Genomic DNA, 24,189 nt, shown 5'->3' with positions numbered 1-24,189 from the left:
ATCAATCGGTATAAAAAAATAATTGTTTTTAAGAAAATTATTTACAATGTTTTTTAACAATCATTTGTTTTTTTTTACATTAATTGATTTGTCTCATTATTCTGTATGTAAAAGTATTACGGTAAGATTATCGAAAACTAAATATTTTACGAGATATTTTATTTTTTATATCAAAATATGTCAGATTAAGATATAAAATAACTTGAAAAATACTTAATAAAAAAATACTTTATTATAGTGTTTTGACAAGGGCTACAAGAATATGTAATAAAAAATAGGAATTTCCATTTAAAAAATTCAAAGTGACCATGTCCTGACCTTTGCGACGTCATCCAAACCCAAACTGATAAGATCAGTAAATAGATATTTTTAAACCCCACAACTTTTATTCAAAATAATTTTCTGTAAAACATATTTTTCGCAATTTTTCAGGGTTTCCATACTTTTTCCTCACCCTGTATAACCAATGATTCACTCGTGCCTGTTGCTTTGTTTCCACTACTTGGTATCAGAAGACAGATCCTTCTTCTTCAAATCTGCTTCTTTATCACATTCGATTAAAAATTTGTCAAATAGGCCACAGTATCAATTCGTGGTTTCTATCATAAACTTTATGCTTGCTTACACATTCTGTATAATAAAAAAAACTTAACACAAATCTTGCATGTCACTATCTGGCTTTTTATTGTCTTCTTACATGTATCGATATTTATCAGTATCGATATTCCTCGTATTAATCATCCATAGTCCATATCGACAATTATCGACCGAAATCGTTAACATCAGCTACTTTTATTTTCATTTCCACATGTCAGCACTTTCTCGTCCACTTTTAACGTTTATCTATCGAGACTTCAATGTCCCGTATAGAAAATGCCACTCACAAATCAACGGCTAAATAATACTCATGGCTAATTTTGGTTTATGCATGGTTTTAATAACTTTTTATCATTCTTCCTGATTATTTAACCACTTAAAAGTTAACACTTTTACGATGTTTAACACGTCTTCTCTATGACAGAGAGGGGGGGGGGGAGAATATAAGTTTATATAAAAATTGTAGAATGCTCCAAACTTTTCAGAGTTAGTATATATTTATATATACCCAGATAGAGCCAAGTCTACTAAGATTACATATTGCAAATTATACGCTATATATTATATCGGTTATGATATAAAGATAGTCGGTTATGATATAAAAACAGTAGATTTTAAGCATTGCGTGTTTGCACAATATATCAACAGAAACTAAATAAAAATTGAACATGACATCATGCTATATCGATAGAATATTGTTAAAAATCGGGTTCATTTGCAAACACGGCGTGACGGCAAAAATGGTGCAAAAATTAAGCATGCGTTGCCATTTCAAAAAGTAACAGCAAAAACACAGTAGGAACACAGTATAGTCTGTTATCATAAAATAATGACAGAATCACAGCAATATTAAAATATATCATATCGAATTATAGTTCTTTCATTTACCGCTATATGACATATCTATCTCGTATTTAAGTTTCTGTCATGGGCAAATATAAAAATTGTAAAGCGCGACTAACAAAATAAAAATTGTGTAGTATTTATGTCTATCAGCTTACCCAGATAACACAAGAAGGCCAAAAGACATCTTAAAGGTGTCTAAGGGACAATAAGATGTCTTTTAAAGCCATGTGGTTTGGGTTATTTCTGATACGATTCCAACAGAGAATTCAGAATATTCTAAACTGATTATTAGAATTGAATTATTTTATTAATTATTTAACTATGTATGCCAATCATTTATATTATATAGAATATAATTATACAATATAGCATGTGTGTTACATTGTATACATACTAAATTTATGATTGGAAAAATTACAAGAGTAACTGGCAATTTATCGATAACATTTATGCCATAATACCTGTACTATTTAATTTATGATAGTTCATGTTGCATTTTTGCTGTGTTTTTACTGTTATACCGTGACAGCACATCATGCTTGATTTTTACTGTTTTTCTGCCGTTGATTTCAGCTACAGCAGACTCTGCTCGATATTTCCTGCATATTTGCTGCCACATCATGACAGCAGATAATGATCAATTTTTGTTGCATTTTTGCTTTTATACTGTGCCAGCAGCTTATGCTGGTAGAAATTAAGCAATTGCAGACGCAGTATATAGGATTCTGCTGCAAAGTCATGGTTGGATTTGCCGTCATACTGCCAATATGCTGTTGACATTTTGCTATCTGAGTACATATAAGTGTAACTATGTATATAAAATATATAGGCTTCTGATCAATGAAAAATAAGGTAATTGTTTCGAGTAAGGCCTTTTCTGAATTTTGAGAAATATGGTCGGATCTCTCGGTAAAATTCTTTGTTGTGACCTCAACAGTGATAATCAGTCGGAGGAGCCCGACTCCCATCACCCCCACCCCCCAAAAAAACGAAAAACCCATAAAATTACCGAAAATTAGGTAATTATGTACTATAAAGTCCACTCCACAACCAAACTAAATTTTAGTTTTAAATCAGCAATAGGTTTGGGTTAGGTTATATCTTCCGGAAGTGAAGCCCCCCCTACGGGGGGGCGGAACCCACTGCGTCCGCGCATACACTTTTCCATCCACACAACAATTTTGGGGTGGACCTCGCTTTGCTTTGTAAAGTATATGCGTAGACATAGTGGATTCCGNNNNTTTGCTTTGTAAAGTATATGCGTGGACACAGTGGGTTCCGCCCCCCCCCCTACGGGGGGAAGCCCATTTCCAAAAGATATAACCTAACCCAAACCAAATTTTAGTTTTAAATCAGAAATAGGTAATTATTTAATTTTGGATAATTTTTGGGGTTTTTCGTATTTTAAGGGAAGGGGGTGATGGCGGTCGGGCTCCCCCGACTGATTATCACTGTTGGGGTCACAACAAAGAGTTTTACCGAGACATCCGATCATATTTCTCAAAATTTAGAAAAGGCCTTATTCGAAACAATTACCAAAAATAATTATTTATTTTGTAATATTGAAGGATATTCACCCACAATTATTGAAAAATCATGTTCAAAATCGTCTAAAAAAGTTTGAAAATGGGAAAGCTTTGGATTGGTCGACCGCTGAGGCATTAGCCATCGGTTCTCTATTATATCAAGGATATAATGTAAGACTAAGCGGACAAGATGTGGGTCGAGGAACTTTTTCACAAAGGCACGCGATGTTTGTTGATCAATCTACAGAAGGTATACCAAAAATTTTATATAATCTAACAAATGTCTATAATATTTTAAATTTTTCATAAATTTCTAGCTGTTTTTATCCCGTTGAACTCTATGGTTAATGATCAAACTGGCAAATTAGAAATAGCTAATAGCATCTTGTCCGAGGAAGCTGTACTAGGTTTCGAGTATGGTATAAGTATATCATCACCATTTATATTGCCTATTTGGGAAGCTCAATTTGGGGATTTCTTTAATGGAGCACAGATCATTATCGATACATATATAACGAACGGAGAAGCAAAATGGATGTTGAGCAGTGGCTTAACAATGCTATTACCACATGGATATGATGGTGCTGGTCCAGAACATAGCTCATGTAGGCTCGAAAGATTTTTACAATTAACTGATAGTAAAGACGATGAAATCGACAGCGATGATATTAATATACAGATTGCAAATCCCTCTGAACCAGCACAATATTTCCATTTATTGAGAAGGCAGGTAAGATAATAAAATGCATTATATACTATAAAAACAAATTCTAAACATTTGTGTTGTAATGAATTGCGAACACTTAAATTTAAAGATTTCATGGGTTTATAGATGATAAGAAATTATCGGAAACCTTTGGTCGTGGTAGCACCTAAGATTTTGTTGCGTCATCCAGCAGCGGTATCATCGTTCTCCGATTTTATGCCTAGGACGAGTTTTAAAACTATTATCGGTATGTTGTAAACTTTCCTAATCCTGCTTTAAAAAAATATAATTAATAACAAAATTTTAATTTTTATATTTAATTCATAAAAAATAGTAGAAATGCAAAAACTCAATTAGTAAAAATATTGATAAAAGTATAAGCGACCAAAATACATATACATGCATTAGGAACACATTTGGAACACATTGCTCACATCATAAAAATATAAAAATATGTTGAAGGTTCGAAAATGTTTATTTCTTAAATTTGTTCTAAAAAAATGTATTCTTTTTTTTAGAGAGTATGTCTAAAATAGACAAAAGCGTTAAACACACAGTTTGATGAAACTTGGCAGAATAATTCGTTTTGGCTTTAAAATCGTGTTGAAAAAAGAATTTTCATTGGCACTTGTTCTCATCATCCCATTATCCTCGTTCTCATCATTCGGATCAAATGCATCATCGGGGAAGATATCAACTTCATATTCAACTCTTCCAATTGTTCTTCCAGTTCTTCTTCGGTGAACTCTTGATCAGATAGTTATGCTGCTTTCTTGAAAAGGGTAGAAAATGAGACAGCTGGAAGTGACGTAACCCAGATGGCAAGCATAAGTAAAGTACCAAACTAAACAGGCGATGTGGGCACAGTATCCAATAGTTCGCCTTTCTGTTTTGCATGTACAGAAGTGCTCGTTAATCATCTCCAATCCTTCTTTCTCTATGTTTAACAGAACAAACAGATCATATTTGACATGAGCAGAGTGGCGCAATCTCATCTGAGCCTTAAACAACTTCAACAATTCTTTGGGTGTTAAGATGCCTACTCTTTCGTAATCAAGATCCAAGTTGTAATAGGCCGCTTTCGCGAGTTCGGATATGCTCGGTCGGGATCAGGGCTCGTGAAAGGGTTGAGACACAACGATAGACGCGTGATGTAATGTGGTCTGTTTATTTGCCTCCTTCGGCAATGGTCAGTGTACAAGTGCTAACAGTCGGTTAAATCTCACGTAGCGGGCGCGCGTCGGATGACAAGGCGCGAGTTATTAATCGCGAGTTAATTAATGCGCGATAGTTATTCGGCACGTTATGTATCAATGTATGTGCGGGCGCGGATAATTCCGCGAGTGTTGTATATAAATCGTATCGTGATACGGTGCGATGGTTGCGTCGGCGTATGGCGAGTTGTTTGTTGTGACGGCGCGCGAGACGTGCAAGAAACAGGGCGGCGGCTAGTCGGCATGTGTACGGTAAGGCCGTGTTTATTTTGACGCGATAGGTATTTCGGCGCGGCGATTAATTCAGGCGGACGGCAAAGCCGTGTTTTACTGATGCGTCGGTGTTAGATGCGTTTAGTCGCGTATTTCCAGATGTTCGGGGAGGCGGTCGGAAATCGGGTAATCCCGATCGGGCAGAGAATCTCCGTTCCTATTCCGCACGCGGACTTAAGGATAGCCGGTCGGAGTCGAGAAAGCTCGACGGGGCCGCGAACTCGCAAACCCACGGTCCGTCTGGCTGGAGCAGTCGGATGTTAGACCAGAGATCTCAGAGAGCGGCGAACACTCCGCTCTCGTCGAATCGGTCGAAAGGTTGGCAAGGATTCGTAGGCGGCGCGGAAACCAAGAATGCTCGGCAGAGGCTGCAAATCAACCCCACGTTCCGTCATTTCTGCGAAGTGTAAAGGATCGGATATGTCGGAGTATCTCGAGCGTACTGCTCGAGAGGCTTCAGGTATTGGTCTGGTCTCGAGTCTCGAGATGTATTTCGGCGGCCTTTTTATACCGAGCGTATAACAGGAACTGCGTCGTTTCCCTATGGTGCGGATAACAACGCGTTAGTTCCGGCGGCGGTAATTAACGGTTAACGCGCCGTTACCCTCCGGCGGGAAAACGACGCGGCGTTTCGGCGGTTGAGCGCTCGGTATTTTCCGGAAGCGCTCGGCGGTTCTCGGTATTGATACGGGCTATAACGGCAGCCGTATAACGGTTGTACGGTGATCTTAAAGACATCTCGTAATGAGTATTAAAAAGGGCGCTAAGCACCTCTGCCCCTGCCCGGCTGGTGTTCGCCGGACGGCAGATTTCCGGCTGGTCAACTGCCGGGTAACGATGGGGGGTGCATTGTTACAAAGTTATCTTTTTTGTCATATTTTATAAAAATATATTAGTTTTCAAATCTCCGAGGGAATTGCTGCTCCGAGTCCATTTGGAAACGTTCCAAACGAATGCCAATGAAAATTCTTTTTTCAACACAGTTCTAAAGCCAAAATGAATCATCCTGCCAAGTTTCATCAACCAATGTTGTGTTTAACACTTTTGTCTACTTTAGGCATACTCCAAAAGAGTTATAAAAAAGTTTTTTATATTTTTTATGGAAGAATATGCATTTCATATTTGATTGGATTTCAGCGATAATATATTTAATGTATATTACACTTACAATTATACACGCACATACGTGCATGCACATGTATGCACAGGAAAACGCATACAAGGCACACACACACACACAATACTCGCATGTATATACATACATAAATATATTCAAGATGTCCTAAACGGAACAAAATTGATATCACCGTATTTTTCATTGAAAAATAAATATCCAGATAGCTAAGTCTGTCGAGGATGGATCTTACCAAACATTTGCTACAACGTTTGTCAGCAAAAAGATTAGAAGTTTGGTACAGAAGATGTTACTACCGATTAAGTTAGCAGAAACCGAGTAGAAACTGTAGCTCTTAGCCATTTAAATAGAATATTGTAACGTATGACGTCAGGTTATGTTAGCAAATCCTGCTCAGTTTCTGCCGCTAATTTGCTATCAGATTATGTGAGCAAGCAGGCTCTGCCGACAGAGCACAAACTTAATGCGGATGCAGTTAATGCTAATGTACTAACAACTTCTGAGTAAATCAGTTACCAATTTGATGGTAAATTGCGCGCATTTTGCTCATTGGGCATATTTTTTCTTTAGTAAAATTTCCGAAAATGTATCGTTTCCGAAATGTTGGATTTATAATGAACAAAATTGGATCAATACATATGTTGTGTCCCTAGCCACTAAGGAAGAGGATTTTCGGGATCTGTGCGTCCAAAGGATTAGGATCCACGATTTGAGTAAAATACTCCCGGACTTTTAGTAGAAAATGAATATATTTGTCGTCACTTTGCACACTTGTCACGATTCACGGTTAGAGATCGGGTCTAATACGTGTAATAATTTAATAATGCGTGATAATACTAGACAGCAGCAAGCCTCGATGCATCTCGCGCTCGGCTTATATATTAATAATTAGATTGGGAGGAGTTCGGTGACCCTGACCGAAGCACGTATCGTGCTTCGCTTCTTTAATCTGTCTCTTCAGCTGCTTACTCAGCTTTCAAGAATTTGACCGTGACTTCTTTTGCCTTCGTCACGTTTTGCTTTATTTTGTTAATATTCTTTTGGTTATTTATTCTTTCTCAATCTAATTTTCCATGTGCTATATTTCTTATTTTACTTTTATGACTTCCTTCATTTTTTCTGTTCTATTTTCTATTATTTTAACATTAAGAAATTGGTCGGATTATGACGCATATAATAATAGAAATTTTTTATTAAGAGATTTTAATGGCTCTGAAAAGAACGGATTTACAAGTTTGCAATCAATTTAATTCATAAATGTTTGAAATTATGCCCGTCAACCACAATTTCAATTAGACTTTGCAGAAAAATTTTTTTCATACTCAATCAAAATAAATTGGCGGAATTCTTGCTATTGCTGTGTAATCTTGTAGCTATCTTGTATACGGAGAATACTAACTCTAAAAAAACTGATAGTGTGCAAATAACTCCATAACAGAAATCAAGAAACGTATTAATGTCTCGATGCTAATATAAATGTAAAAGTAACGATAAATCGACTGTGATTAAGGGGATCATGGACTACCGACCGAACGCAATTTTTTGAATTTACCAGTTTTTGTAATAGCTATACAGAATAAAAAATTTTAACTTTTTTTCGTTTTTAGCATAAAGTCGAATGTCCCATAGAGCATTGATGTATGTACTTTAATTGTGTAAAAGCATTTGTAATTCTGTATAGCTATTACAAAAACTGGTAAATTCAAAAAATTGCGTTCGGTCGGTAGTCTAGGATCCCCTTAACCCAGATAGCCAAGTCTGCTCGAACAGATTTTGCCAAACGTCTGCTATAAATTTTTGTCAAGAGAAAGATTTCAGATTGTATATAAAGTCTGTTATATCAGATAATGATAGCAGAATGTCAGCAGAAATGTTATAAAATCTGCTGACATAATTTGACAGCAGATCAGTAGCACAAACCAAGCAGGATTTGCATAGAATTATTATAGCAGATTGCCAGCAAAAACCGAGCAGAATCTGCAAATTGATGTCAAATTGGTAGCAGAAATCGAGCAGATTCAAATTTTCCTATATATATTACATTAATATATATTATTAATATTATATATTTATATGTTATTAATACAAACGTCAGAAAATGACGTGCCGTCAATGTGACATATCGATTATTGACGTCATTTTTTAATCTTATGACCTAACTTTAGAACGTTTAATTGGTCATTTTGTGATCAAAATTTACCATCATTTTGCTATTTGAAATTGAGACCCTTTAAATGTTTAAATCCATTTACGGTAAATTGGCAGTAGAAATCAAACAGAATCTGCAGCTTTTAGCATTCATATAATTTATTGAAATAGTATAATTTATTCGCTTATAGCTATGCGGCGCACTATTCACTTTTTATATCCGTATTCAAGTACTTGTCACGAGCGTATATAATGCCTGCAAAATGCGGCTAATAACATCGTAATTATTTCTATCAGTTTAATTTCTGATACGACTCCCGTATCGGGGAATTCAGATATTGAATTGATTTTTGGAAAATTAGACAGATAAATGTCTGATTTTCACTTATTCGGAAAGAAATTGTCCGAATAAGTGATTTGGTATAGGATTCTGATTAAATTTGCTGCCAATCTGCGCGCATACTGCTAACATTTTGCTATCTGAGTAAATTCATGTCATTATCTATTGACGAGCTCTACCGCTTTTTTCTCTTTATCCGGAAATTGACGTGAACATTTTCTAGAATTTTGTTTTCTATTAAAACGAGTTTCTCCATTCCATTTTAGTGCCTTATTGTGTGCCTGAAGTATTTCAAAATGCTATTTCAAAATTGGTAAACCACTGTAGGCAGCCTTTTTTATGTGTAGCTCGTTAAACATGAACACATTTATGCGACAGCCAGTTCAAGAAATTCTCAGCATTCTTCTTCACCACATATCAAATGCCTCTCCAAAATTGTCCAAGTTTTCGAAGTGTATGAAAAGATGGACAAGACCAAAGTTTTAACTAATCTCATTTTTGTGTTTCTTGTGATGTTATTATCTTTCCATATACATATGTTGTAGGCGCGTCATAGCACACTTGGATGTCGATATGCATCTTTTAGTCTCCTCATCGCTGCCTTAGTTATTTGAGATTAGTGAAATCAGGTACCTGAATTGTTGAACTACTTCGCATCTCGCAATTTGGCTTACGTTTATTTACGTTTATTATGGCTCTGTTAACTATCATTACTTTAGCTTTTCTTCTGTTTAGACCCCATATTAACGCTGGAACTTTCGATTCATATAAATTCTGTTAATTCTTCTTCAGTGCTCGCTATTCAAGTAATAGGGGTGTGTAGTGGAGGATGGCACAAACCTAGACACACTTATAGCAATCATCTATTCATGGCACCCTCAACTACATACACCTTTGTTTATTACTTGGATTACCCGATATTAGATACGCCATTTTAAATTTTAAATTTCCGATTTTAGATTCGTTATCCACGACCCAAAATTGGGTATATATTATTAGAGTAATATTTTCGAAAAACCAGAAAAAAGTGGCAACATAAAGGGTTAAACATAGACTGATAATGAAAATATTGGTATTGGATACATTTTATACTGATATTACTACTTATATTTCGCACACACTTAGACAATTAGACAAATACATATAGATTTTTATATAGGATATTCAATAATATCAAAAAAGATTGGAAGGTATTAATTTGTTAATAATTTTTTAATGAACAACATGCAAAAGTTAAAATTTTTTCGAAACTTATTCAAACTCATAACCTTGACAACATACAAGGTGAGGCATCTAAGACAGGCCACCCGAATAACTCCTACAGTTTTGGAGATAGGAGAAAATGTTTGAAATAAAAAATGTATGGTATCGAGGGGGAATCTTGTGGAAGTGAACATTTTTTTTAGGTGGAGGCGCTTAGGAGATTTGAAGGTCATCTTCATTTTTTTAAATGGAACCCCCCTTTTTTATTGCATATTCTTGTAGCTTATCTGGAGAGCTTTCCAAAACACTGTAATGAAGTATCTGTAATGAACCCACCGTGTTCACGCATATACTTTACAAAGCAAAGCGAGGTCCACCCTACAATTGTTGTGTGGATGGGAAAGTGTATGCGCGGACGCAGTGGGTTCCGCCCCCCCCCCTACGGGGGGGCTCCACTTCTGGATGATATAACCTAATCCAAACCAAATTTTAGTTTTAAATCAGAAATAGGTAATTATCTAATTTTGGGTAATTTTTGGGGTTTTTCGTTTTTTGGGGGAGGGGGTGATGGCGGTCGGGCTCCCCCGACTGATTATCACTGTTGGGGTCACAACAAAGAGTTTTACCGAGAGATCCGATCATATTTTTCAAAATTCAGAAAAGGCTTTATTCGAAACAATTACCGAAGGTAAATGTTATATAGGATGTCTCTAAACTGGCGATGAATATTTTAATAACAAATTTTTTATAACGTTTTAAGACGAAAATTCTAATACGAAAATGTCGAAGCTATAGTAGTTTTCAAATGGGAAAAGTTTAAAGATCACGAATGACAGGGCTAGAATTTCGCGCGGTCAGGGATGGCAAAATGGCCAGTGGTAAAGGTGCTTCTATGAATCGAATGCCTTTGACAATAGAAAATTATTGTAAAAATATTCAATATTTTCATTAAGAATTTATTTCTGTTTATCCGTAATGATTTATAAGAACAGTTTAAAATGTTTTTATTCGATAGTTTAATATACCGACATTGATATGTGTCAACTGTCATATTTAACTGTCTCCACAATGAGATTAAAGTCGATAAAAATATTTTTTGTTCCTTGAGATTGAATTTGTCGATAATATAGCATACATGTATCGATTATTTATTTAAGTCTGATTCAAGTCGAGCCATCGATATTCTTTCTTAAAAATCGCGATAAAATCTCTGGAGTTTAAAAAAGAAGGATATTAACATAATAAAATCAAATAGAAAGAATTAAAACTTTAAATAAATCAAATGGGCATACTTCTTTAAAATCCATAAAATATTTTTTTATAAATTCTTTTAAAATTATTTTATGACATTATACATAGATTTTTAATATTACTAAGTTTTCTGTATTAATGTTAAGAGTGTTTTATTTACATTAATCAGAAAACTTAAAATTAAATTTAGATTAAACAGAAAACGTGTGAAATTAATGAAATTAACAATATTATAATACATGTATCACTAAGGTCAATCACTTTGCGGCCCAAACGCTCACCACGCAAATGAATCCAACAAAATATCTTAAGAAAAACGTTAGTCATGAACCATTCATAATTTTCTCGCTCAAAAACGGTAGCAAATTAATAATATTTAGATAATACCTATTTATAAAAGATGTTCGAAGTGTCCATCGCCACATTCGATACACAATCGTGCACGTCGTAACAAACTCGTTGTTGCGTTCAAAATCATTTGTGGCGTTACAGCTGCGAATGCTTCAATAATTTTGTCTTCCAACTCCAACCTATTTTCGATTTCTTCTTTATATTCTTTTACATGGCCCCACAAAAAGAAATCTGATGGTGTTAGATCAGGTGATCGAGCCGGCCAATTTATGGGACCATTCCGTCCAATCCACCTTCCAGAAAATTTGTCATTTAATGTTTGCCGCACAAGTACAGAATAATGAGATGGGGCTCCATCTTGTTGATAAAACATTCGTTGTCGTATATTTAAAGGTACATTTTCTAGCAGTTGTGGTAAATGATTAATTATAAAATCATTGTATGTGGCACTATTAACTGCCGGCATTTAAAAACGTCCAATCTAAATTAATATTAAAGTTATTATTTCTATTGGTAATAATTTCAAAATGGTACAATGCATATAATAATTAAATTTACTACTAAATTATGAAGTAATCCAGCCCAATTTATATTAAATCAGTGTTGGTAACTTCTAATGGTATACCCGTTAGGATTTACATTACTCCAAATATGTGTATTATATACATTGAACGAACCCTCGCGAGTAAAGTTAGATTCATTTGTCAATAATATTTTTTGCAAAAATCCGGGTTGTTCTTCTTCCTGTGCCAATTAGTCCAGTCGGCAAGTACATTCAATTATCGAATAATTAGGACAAAGCTGGAATAAATTTTAATCGTTTTGTTTGGGCGTCAGTAATGACATACTAAGTTTCCGACCTCCCCCGTGATGTGCTTCAGCCGCCATTTTGGAAGAAAGGGGTGAAAAATCGGTTTTTCGCGAATATCTCAGTTTCCATTAGACTTAGGCTAAAAATAGTTCTATACAATATTGTAGAAAATTAAATTCTCTACAAAAAAGGTAATATAGGTTTTTTTCCTACGACTAATCATTTTGGCGCTAGAATTGGGAGAATTCGGGTACTTTTTGCAACAAACGATTTTAGCGACTTTATTTCGCTGTATCTCACTTCTCAGAAGCTGTAGTGTACTTTTGAATCCGTTTCCACACCATCTTGCAGTAGAGTTATTGGCGCGTTTTTTTTTATGTGATATCCCTTGTAGGCCTAATCTACTTGTCTCAATTACTCAAATCTTGTTTTTTTTTTAAGTGGAGGGTTGACAAATCAGATTTTTTGGCCAACGAAATTCTTTGAAAAAGTGTGGTCGGATCAATTGGAACGATTTCGTCTTGAATTTTTATTGATGAATTTGCTGCTCGCTTTTTCCTTTGAAATTTAATTTGACTGAAATTGTTGCCAACGATTTGTGTCATTAAAGACATTCCTATTTCGTAAGCATTGTGACAATCGATTTTTACATCTCCCTTCACTCCAGTACTTATTGACATAATATCGTTGACAAGTGGAAAAGGAGGATGATGTGAAAACCAACCCATAAATTTTTCAACATATCCATTGCCCCTTGATATGCGCGAGAGTCTAGCACCCACGTGTTGTTCCGATGTAACAAACGCTATATGACAAAATTCTTCAATTTTATCTTTAATATCAAGAAGGATTGGCATTGCAAGGATCCACTTTGTTAAAACACTGTCTGTGATGCCTCGTCAGCCCACCAGCACTTTTCATATACCTAGTATCATTTGTAGGGATGACGCCTTTATACTCTTTTAAAATTTCAGTTAACGAAAACTGGCATTCATCTCAAGGTTCTTCGAGAAACGAAGAAATAAAATTCATACACCTGAGATCTAATGTCTTCTGTTATAATCTCCGCAGCTGCTTTCATTATTCTTAGGCGCTCTTCTTTTATATCCGAATTTTGCTTTTCATACCAGTTACTTGTCAGAATTTTATGGCCTGTGTCACGGAAGCTTAAAATGAATTCTCGGTTTTGCTTTGTAGTAAGAATAATATCATCACCATACTTTTCTTGCAACTTTTTTTTAAGCGTATCATTTGTAGGGATGACGCCTTTATACTCTTTTAAAATTTCAGTTAACGAAAACTGGCATTCATCTCAAGGTTCTTCGAGAAACGAAGAAATAAAATTAATGACCGTTTTTGCATATTTGGTTTCAGGTCGTCCGGAAACCTCGTACGTTTTCAAAGAATGAAAAAATTTTCGCATACATGAACCGTGGTATCGACCCTCGGCTGCAACTAAATCCGCAACATTTGTGATGCGCATACTTACAGCTTCGCCCCACATATCTCCTCTTTTCCTTGCAGCTTCCAAAATATTTTGTTTGACTTGCATCGTACTGATCACATGCACAGTATCGCGCCTTGCAACAATCCTCTTCGTTTACCTTTTTATCAGTTCTACCGATGTATCTTCCGCGCAGAACAGGCACGTCGTCTTGAAGTCGAAAGACGGAATGCTCGATCTTCGGGCAGCGATTATAGTAGGAGCTTTTAACAGGGAGTGTACTTACGGCACTATCGAGTAGACAATACCAAGCCCCGGGTGTGTAAAACGACGACGGTTCACTAGCACAATAACAAGGTCCCTGAGAAGTGAGATGCGGCGAAATAAAGTCGCTAAAACCGTTTGTTGTAAAAAGTACCCGAATTCTCCCGGCTCTAGCACCAAAATGATTAGTCGTAGGAAAAAAACCTATTGTACCTTTTTTGTAGAGAATTTAATTTCCTACAATATTGTATAGAACTATTTTTAGCCTAAGTCTAATGGAAACTGAGATATTCGCGAAAAACCGATTTTTCACAACTTTCTTCCAAGATAGCGGCTGAAGCACATCACGGGGGAGGCACGATTACGATAACTTTGGCCCCTTATTTGAAAGGTCGTTTCTGAAGACATTTTTGACAAGGAACACGGGAATAATAGTAAAAAAAATTTCCGAAAACGAAAATTTGGTTTGGGTTATATAACGTAACCCAAACCAAATTTTAGTTTTAAATCAGAAATAGGTTTGGGTTAGGTTATATCTTTTGGAAGTGGAGCCCCCCCGTAGGGGAGGCGGAACCCACTGCGTCCACGCATATACTTTACAACATATATCAAGGTCAAGGTCATTGGGTCCGTTTTGTAACGTTTTATTATCATGTCCAATACTTTAAAGTGATATATCTCGAAAACTATTGGTCAGAAATTTTTTTTACTATTTTTCTTGTGTTCCTCGTCAAAAATGTCTTCAGAAACGATCATTCAAATAGGGGGCCAAAGTTATCGTAATCACCCCACGGGGGCAGTCGGAAACTTAGTATGTCATTACTGACGCTCAAACAAAGCGATTAAAATTTATTCCAGCTTTGTTCTATTTATTCGATAATTGGGCATTTTAAACGACGTGCCGACTGGACTAAATAACCACGTACAAAAATTGACTCTACGTGCATAATCCTCAGGTAATAAATTTTGAACTTTTATGAAATGATAGGCATGTAATCTGTTTTCCTTTAGGATGCATTGTACTGTCGTCTTAGATATCTCTAATCTTCGACTTATAGTCCGTATACTCGTACGAGGATCTTCATCTATTACCGATAGGACTGCATCTTCGATTTCATTAGTACGAACGTATCGTTCGCGACCGCCGATATTTTTTCTTATGGGCATCACATTTCCTGTATTTCGCAATTGGTTTATTAAACGTAAAATTACATTATGATTGGGAGACCTACGCTCAGAGAAACGTCTAGCATATTCTTGCGCGGCAAGAATTAAGTTTTGATTACATTCACCGTAAATGATAAACATGTCACAATATTCGTTTGATGTATAATTTAATTCTTTTTTGCCACTACTTTTTGGGTTGTGCAACAACTTATTGTCTTACATTTTTTGCCGGTTTATAGTTTAAGATACATACATACATACATATATATAGGGGAAAGTATGGTAAAACCGAGTACCTTTTTGGATTTGTCTTCGTACAAAAAATCTGAGAGTAAAAAAAATTTTGCCGACCGTTAGTAGTCTTTAGTGAACCTTAAACTATGAGAAAATAAAGCTAATTGCTGAAAAAGAAATTTTTGGATACCAAGTATAACACGATTTTGTGGAGAAGTCAAAGTACCCGGTTTTGTCCTACCGGTAGGGTCAAACCGGGTATTCATTTGAAAATATGCAAAACACCGTGTAATTACAAAATCTAGATTTATTTTAATCAAAATACAATATAAAGATGTATTCTATTGACAAAAATCACAAATAAAAATATCCTCTTGTTCGACATTGGTGCATGACTTCCTTATTTAACTTTTTAACTTTAGGGGTCTCAAAAAGCTTTTTTTGTAGTGATTTCTTTTTCTGAACGTTAGTTTTCGTTTTCAACTGCTTTTTGTAGAGACACAAAGTCAGGATAACAGTTCTCCCTCTTTTCATTATATGACATGCGTAAGTACTCGGTTTTGCCCCATCACAAGGAAAGTAACAAATACGGTGGTTGTATATTTCGGCGTACAAAATACCGATCAAAACTAATATGATATACTCTTGAATATGTACAGAATGCAATACCACACTTACCGAAACAAATGCTCTATACAGAAAAAGTGCACGACGACTCGATTCTTGCCTCGATATCGATCTTTGGGGGGTTAGAAACTTTGAACTTTTATTAAAAAAGAAATATTGTGTGCATAGGGGTTCGATTTGTTTTAAAATAATGATGGCGTCAATCTACAACTAATAACACAAGTTAGCCATAGATAGCAACACTTATTACGAAAAAACAGGGGTACCCGGTTTTACCCAACTTTCCCCCTATATTATAATTGTAAGAATTGAAATATAATCAAAGCTCAATAAACTTAGTAATATTAAAAGTCTATGTATATATCGTAAAATAATTTTAAAAGAATTTATAAAAAACATTTTATGGATTTTAAAGAAATATGCCTGTTTTGATTTATTTAAAGTTTTAATTCTTTCTATTTGATTTTATTATGTTAATATCTTTCTTTTTTAAACTCCAGAAATTTTATCGCGATTTTTAAGAAAGAATATCGATGGCGTGACTTGTATCAGAATTAAATAAATAATCGATACATGTATGCTATATTATCGACAAATTCAAGGAACAAAAAATATTTTTTATCGACCAATCTCATTGTGGAGACAGCTAAATATAACAGTTGACACATATCAATATCGGTATATTAAACTATTGAATAAAAGCATTTTAAACTGTTTTTATGATTCATTACGGATAAACAGAAATAAATTCACAATGAAAATCTTGAATATTTTTACAATAATTTTACTATTGTCAAAGGCATTCGGTTCATGGAAACACCTTTACCACTGGCCATTTTGCCATCCCTGAGCGTGCGAAATTCTAGCCCTGTCATTTGTGATCTTTAAACTTTTCCCATTTGAAAACTACTATAGCCTCGATATTTTCGTATTATTACGTTTTAAAATGTTACAAAGAATTTGTGATTAAAATATTTATCGCCAGTTTAGGGACACCCTGTATAATGGCATTTCGAGACAGAAAGAGACTGTCCGATAAAATCAACTGGCAATACAAATATACCGAACTTGAATGAGTCACCCATGTTGTACAAAAGGCAAATGTTACATACGGATGTTCGAATTAAAGAATGTCGAATCTCTTCATATCGCACAATACATAAAGTAAATATGAATATAGAGGGGTGTTTACAAATAAGACGACGTAACCTTCAAAGTTTTGTTAACTTATCGATCACATAAGGCTATTTCATCGCCTTTTAATGTACCATTTCAGAAAGCAAGCGTTTTTTAAGCTAAGATTCACTAGAGAATTTCGATTCTATCCCAATCAAAATTGTGATTCAATTTTAATCTATCAGTTAAAACAGAATGATTCGTCGAAGAAGAGACTCGACATTCTGTCTCAAACATCCGTATGTAACATTTGCCTTCTGTATAACATGGGTGATTCACTCAAGTTCGGTAAATTTGTATTGCCAGTTGTTTTTTTAATGTAAATAGTATATTTTATCGGACAATCTCTATCGGTCTCGAAATTCCATTCTATAACACATTTACCTTCTGACAATATGGGTGACTCACTCTTGTTCTGCGTATTATTACCATTACATTTTTGATATAATACGAGGTGTGATCAAAATGTAACGAGAATTTTCAAATTGCGTGCGCTGTATCTTGTCTATCGAGTTGATTCTTTTTTTTGTGTTAATAGCACTGTCAGTGACGTACGTGTCAATTTTCAGGCAGCTACGACGCTTAGTTTGTGTTTGGCGAGCGAATGAACAAGACGTACTTCAGTGTGTTCGGCGATTTTTTGTGTGGCGAAATGTCGGATCAGAGAGAGTTTGTTTGAAATTTTGTGTTAAAAACGGAATTAAGTGCAGCGAAACGTTCAAAATGTTAAAGAAGGCCTTTGGCGACGATACTATGTCACAACCACGAGTTTATGAATGGTATAAACGCTTTCAGGAAGGCCGAGAAGACATCGAAGATGACGCGAGGTCATGAAAACGTGGAAAAAGTTAAAGAGATTGTGCTTGCTAATAAAAAATTAATTAAAAATTAAATTAAATTTATTGATTCCCCTTAGGGTTACAATTTCCATATAACAATCCACCATACCTTCCTCTCCTCATCCACTTTATAATCACCTCCTTCCTATACATTCTCTTACATCCTTTACAAATTCTCCATTCTTCACTCCTTTCCTTTCACTCCTTTCTTTTCAACTCACTTCTTTCTTTCCAACCTCACATACCTAGTTTCTACAGCCCCTAATTCTCGAAATGCCCGCCATCCATCCTAATGCAAGCTCTTATGCGTTTTAATAAATTTCTTTCGACGTTCTGCATTATTTCTTCGTCGATATCCCAAATAGAATGTCGTAATCTTGTCTCTAGCTCTTCGATATTTTCAGGAAGCGTTTTATAAATTACTTCCTTACAATATCCCCATAGGAAAAAATCAAGGGGGTTGAGATCCGGAGATCTTGCGGGCCAACGTATCGGGCCGTACCGACCCATCCAGCGAAAATGGGAAAATGCTCGTTTAAATAATTCGAAACGATCCTGGCGTTGTGCGGCCCAGCACCGTCTTGTTGAAAGATAATTTCGTTTCTTTCAAATAATGGCACATCTTCTAGAAAATCTGGTAGATTTTCTGTTAAAAAATCGACGTAACTTTTTTCAGTTAAAACATCTGGAAGAATAACTGGACCAAGTATTTCAGTGCCCATTATTCCAGCCCACACATTAATCTTCCAACGGGTTTGAAAATTTCGAAGTCGTGTGACATGGGGATTTTCCTCGCTCCAATATATTTTAACATTGGAACATCTGATTTGAGCAGAATAAAAATTGCTTAAAACTCAAAAATTACGCTTCAATTCAAATTTTGGTAAAGGAAAAATCGTCTTAGAATTGTATCAGGAATACGTCATTTCACGGACGGAAGGTTGTTCCGGAACACCCTGTATATATATTAATAAGAGCCTTTAGTTTATTTTGATCTTTAAAAAATATTAGGCTTATTTTATTTACAATTTGCTTCCATCCCCTTCGAAGTAGTGTCCTTGTGACTTTATACAGGGAATCCAACACTTTTGCCATGCTTCAATTTTTCCTTGGAAATCTTCTTGCTGTAGCGTGTAAAGCACTTTTTGCGATTCGGTCTCGATCTTTTGTACCGTTACAAAACGTCGCCCTTTGAGCTTCAGTTTCATTTTTGGAAACAAAAAGAAGTCATAAGAGATTAAATCTGCCGACGGTCCTTACGAACGATCTTTGCATTTTTTTCAACATTTTCGGTGGTTGTGCTAATGCGCGGCCACCCTGTGTGCTTATCGTCTTTGACCAACGTTCGGCTCTTTTTGAAGCGTGCATTCGAAGCATTGTGTACGGCCTAGAGCGTCAATACCAAAAGCCTGACGAATCACTTCGAGAGTCTTAGTAGACTTTCCGAGTTTAACATAAAACTTTGGTCAAAACGTTGGTCGAAGGCAAGCACACAGGACGGCCTCCGAAAATATTGAAAAAATTGCAAAAATCATTCGTGAGGATTGTTGCCAGATTTAGCCCTGTTACGTGCGGACTCGTGGAGAATTGAGTCGGGATGGAAGGCAACTTATATTTACCTCCAAACACACTCTCTCTTTCTTTTGCGAGATAAGTGTTTCCGAGTCGAACGAACAATACAGGGCCTTAAACAGGTCAACGGCCGGAAGGGTCGCTCTTACTCTGTCAGTAGGCCGTTTCGCTCGGTAAAGGAAATGAATCCCTGTTAGGCAGGACGGGACCTTGTGCGATCTCGGGGGAACGGGAAGGAGAACGGATTAATAAGCTACTCTGATTTAAAGTTAAATCTTACAATTTATTTAAAAAACAAAGAAATTTTAAAAGATGAGATACATTATTTAAATGTTTAATATTAATTATTACATGAATAAAAATTTAAAAAAATAAAATTTAATGTTCTTAAAGTCTAACATGTACGTGCGTGCGTGCGTGCGTGCGTGCGTGCGTGCGTGCGTGCGTGCGTGCGTGCGTGCGTGTGTGTGTGTGTGAGTGAGAGATGTTCTTTTCGCGAGTGATACATTGATACTGAGGGCATCAATCGGAATGAAGAGGAGAAAGACTAAAATTTAAATACAGTTGGTAATTTACAATAAATAGTTTTAATTATATAATTTAAGTTATAAAATAAAAAGGAGAAAAAAAGGATGAATGGGAAAGAAAGGAAAATAATATTATGGGAGATCTTCAAGTTTTACTGTGGAGGCGGGAGGAAGCTTCATCCAAGGCTTTTACAGGGACGCATATTGAAAGTTGATAACCTGAGATAAAAAACGGGATAATAGACCCGGGAGGACTTACGCTAAGGATATAACGGAATAGATCAAGGTCTGCAAAGTCTGGGCCTACGCGATAACTTCCTTCAGGAAGGGGATCGAGATATGGAGGGAACTGTTCCAGGAGATACCTGAACCAATTTTCTCTAGCCTGTTCTTCGTGGAACTCAAACTCTCCTTCGATATCGAAAGATCTCTGTTCGGGATCTTCCGGTTCCTCTTTAAGATCTGGAAATTCCTCCACGAAGTCCTGGAGGGCTTCCTCAAAATCGTGCGACGCTCCTGGATAAATGTTTATATTAAAATTTAAATAATTATCGGATAACTGTTTCCTTTGAGGAGAGAAAGAGGGAATGAAATGAGAATAATAAAAAAAACTTCTAATAAACTCACTATTTGCTGCGTGGGTAAGTGACAAATTTGGAATTCTCTTGCTAGATAAGCAACCCAAGGTCTATCTCGTGGAGGCCTCAGTTGTCCGGAAGGGATGGCTCGGAGATCCGCTCAATTGTTGTGGCGTTGATTGATGCACTCAAGCGCACACCACACGTCACTTGTCCGCACGAATATTATAAATCTTTAATTTATATAAGATATAACTCTTTGCACTGGAACAACGCGCAGAGAACTGTAAGAATAGACTATCAAAATTTCAAAGTATCGATAAGACAGAGCGAGCTGCAGATAGACTCGGTACAAAACTTCGGATCGAGAGGCGAAGATTTTCTCGACGGTTGATGGTCGAGAGAAGGTAAATATTCAAAGGGAGGAGGGGGAGTAGAAACTCTTGAAGGTTGATGCTCAAGAGGAGCAGGTGAATGAGACTGCTCGGGGAAAGAAACCGAATAAGAAGGAGGAGAATAATGAGGAGAAGGAGTAGAGGGACAAGGTTGTGTATTGCGTGGTTGTTAAGTGTTGTATAAATGTTGGACTCTTAAATTGAACGAATGCTTATCTAAGTTTAATTTTTTATAGTCTATAATAAAGCTAGGATCTGCGGACGCCCGAGCCAGAAGCTTTCTTATCGTGCGATTTTTCCTATTTCTCGCGGTCTTTGCCCAGAGTTTCGATTTTGCAGAAATAGATTTGGGATCTTGTTTCGTGATTTCCACTCGGAAACGTACGTCAAGATTAGTAAAAAGTGGTTTGTTATTGAAAAGAAACAGTTTGATAGTTAATTTCTCTTTAATAATAAAAAAAAGAAAAGAAAAGAAAATAAACGACGCAAATATAAAGTTTTGTATGAATAAATAAATAAAAATTATAATAATGAGAATCATTCTAAAGATGATGGAAGAAGGTTAACTCGAGTCTAAAGTTAAGGGTGAACACCGATCCTTAACATTAGTCAGAGTCTTTAAGTTGATCATACCTGCCGACCCGTAGGGGGAAGAAGATTTTTTAAAGTCTAAAGCTAAATGTGAACACCGACCCTTGATGTTACGTCAGTCTTTAAGTTGATCACACCTGCCGATCCGTAGAGGGAAGAAGATTCTTTAAGGTCTAAAGCTAAGTGTGAACACCGACCCTTGACATTACGTCAGAGTCTATAAGTTGATCACACCTGCCGACCTGTAGAGGAAGGAAGGTGAGGAAATAGACGAAATATTTAATATATAACCGAAATAAATAATAATATGATAGATAAATGTTTATATTAAAATTTAAATAATTATCGGATAACTGTTTCCTTTGAGGAGAGAAAGAGGGAATGAAATGAGAATAATAAAAAAAACTTCTAATAAACTCACTATTTGCTGCGTGGGTAAGTGACAAATTTGGAATTCTCTTGCTAGATAAGCAACCCAAGGTCTATCTCGTGGAGGCCTCAGTTGTCCGGAAGGGATGGCTCGGAGATCCGCTCAATTGTTGTGGCGTTGATTGATGCACTCAAGCGCACACCACACGTCACTTGTCCGCACGAATATTATAAATCTTTAATTTATATAAGATATAACTCTTTGCACTGGAACAACGCGCAGAGAACTGTAAGAATAGACTATCAAAATTTCAAAGTATCGATAAGACAGAGCGAGCTGCAGATAGACTCGGTACAAAACTTCGGATCGAGAGGCGAAGATAGACTGACTTTTTTGAGGGAGGATTTCGCGTACATCAAATCTTGGCGTCTCCTCGCGTACCCTCTCCATTAGGCAGGTAGAACTCTTTTTTAACAAATCAAATCTTTACTTATTACCCCTCTCATGAGTTGGAGGTGTTACCCTTCCAAAAGAAGGTCCAGGAAATTGCGTCCATTGGTGTAGGCTTTTGTTTTTAGAAGCTAAGTCCTGCCCATTGGAGAGTCCGCTAAGTTGACATTTTTATTATTCCCTTCATTTATCTCAAACAGGTAACACAAGAGGATGGTCTGGCAGGCGAGCACATGGTGTCAAGTATCGCGAGTTCTTGTTACGGATCGTAGTTTCATCTGTAAACCATTGTCCCCGTCCCTTTCCTTATCCTTTGTTTTAAACTCTTAAGTCTGTTGCGCAAACCTTAGAGTTGAATATTTGATCCATCTGTTTGTTTTTCATATGCACATGGTCTACATTTCTAGCGTTCGAGGGTCTGTTATCTTCTGTTTAGAATTTTCAAGTCTTTGACGTAGGTCTTAGTTTCGGAATATTTATTAATTCGTCTCACGGTTAAAAAACTTTTTTATTGTTCCGGAAGATTAGTCTCGCCTGCTAGATATGTCTTGGTTTATTGTTTGCGTCGAGTGCAGAGAGGTTCTAAAGCGTAATTTTTTATATCAGTGAAAGAGTTTCCATGAAAGAAAAGAATCGTGGAGTCCACCGGACGTAACAGCCCCTTGCGACTTCTTTTTGTTCCCAAAAATTAAATTGAGGCTCAAGGGGCGACGTTTCGAGACGGTACAAGATGTCGTAACTCGAAATCGAATAACGTAATTACGACCTATAAAAGTAAAAAAGGAGCACAGTGCAAATTCAGCACTTCGTAAGCTGTTGCGCGCGCTCCCAAAACCGCGATTAAATGCAAGATATGCAATTCGTTGCAATATGCAATTAAGACATCGCGACTTAGTACCGAAAAATCACCTATTTTCGGACCATAAAAAGAGAGATAACGAGTACCTCGGGGCCAGACCTGTAGAGGAAGGAAGGTGAGGAAATAGACGAAATATTTAATATATAACCGAAATAAATAATAATATGATAGATAAATGTTTATATTAAAATTTAAATAATTATCGGATAACTGTTTCCTTTGAGGAGAGAAAGAGGGAATGAAATGAGAATAATAAAAAAAACTTCTAATAAACTCACTATTTGCTGCGTGGGTAAGTGACAAATTTGGAATTCTCTTGCTAGATAAGCAACCCAAGGTCTATCTCGTGGAGGCCTCAGTTGTCCGGAAGGGATGGCTCGGAGATCCGCTCAATTGTTGTGGCGTTGATTGATGCACTCAAGCGAGTACCTCGGGGCCGTATTCCGAAACTAAGTGGTGACGCGTATACTTGAAGAAACTGTAAGATTCTGTAAACGCCGACATTGTTACATCGCCGAAGCATCACCAAACCGAACTCTACGATACGTAAGCTGTATAAATAAATCTTTTTGCACGGAACCCTTGAATCATCCCCAAAAATCCCGTTGTATCCGGAGAGGCACAACAAAGAGATAGAGACCTAATCGTAGAGGATGCTTTACATGCTACAGCAAAAAGAGTTTCAGGGTTTGAAG

General features: G+C 36.3%; 1 protein-coding gene across 4 annotated transcripts in view; it reads left to right on the top strand.

Moving 5' to 3' along the window:
- The window catches only part of LOC115236893 (probable 2-oxoglutarate dehydrogenase E1 component DHKTD1, mitochondrial), a 94,749-nt gene that overhangs the window by 60,012 nt on the left and 10,548 nt on the right, over positions 1-24,189 (top strand). For all 4 annotated transcript variants that reach the window (XM_029809623.1, XM_029809622.1, XM_029809624.1 and 1 more), the window contains 3 exons: positions 3,012-3,219; positions 3,287-3,699; positions 3,802-3,922. In XM_029809623.1, coding sequence (XP_029665483.1) covers positions 3,012-3,219; positions 3,287-3,699; positions 3,802-3,922 — 742 coding nt within the window. The remainder of the gene's footprint in view (positions 1-3,011; positions 3,220-3,286; positions 3,700-3,801; positions 3,923-24,189) is intronic.

The sequence above is a fragment of the Formica exsecta genome, unplaced genomic scaffold (genome assembly GCF_003651465.1).
Source record: "Formica exsecta isolate Colony F162 unplaced genomic scaffold, ASM365146v1 scaffold261, whole genome shotgun sequence".
NCBI classification, from domain to species: domain Eukaryota; kingdom Metazoa; phylum Arthropoda; class Insecta; order Hymenoptera; family Formicidae; genus Formica; species Formica exsecta.
This window is presented reverse-complemented; position numbering and strand designations above follow the sequence as displayed.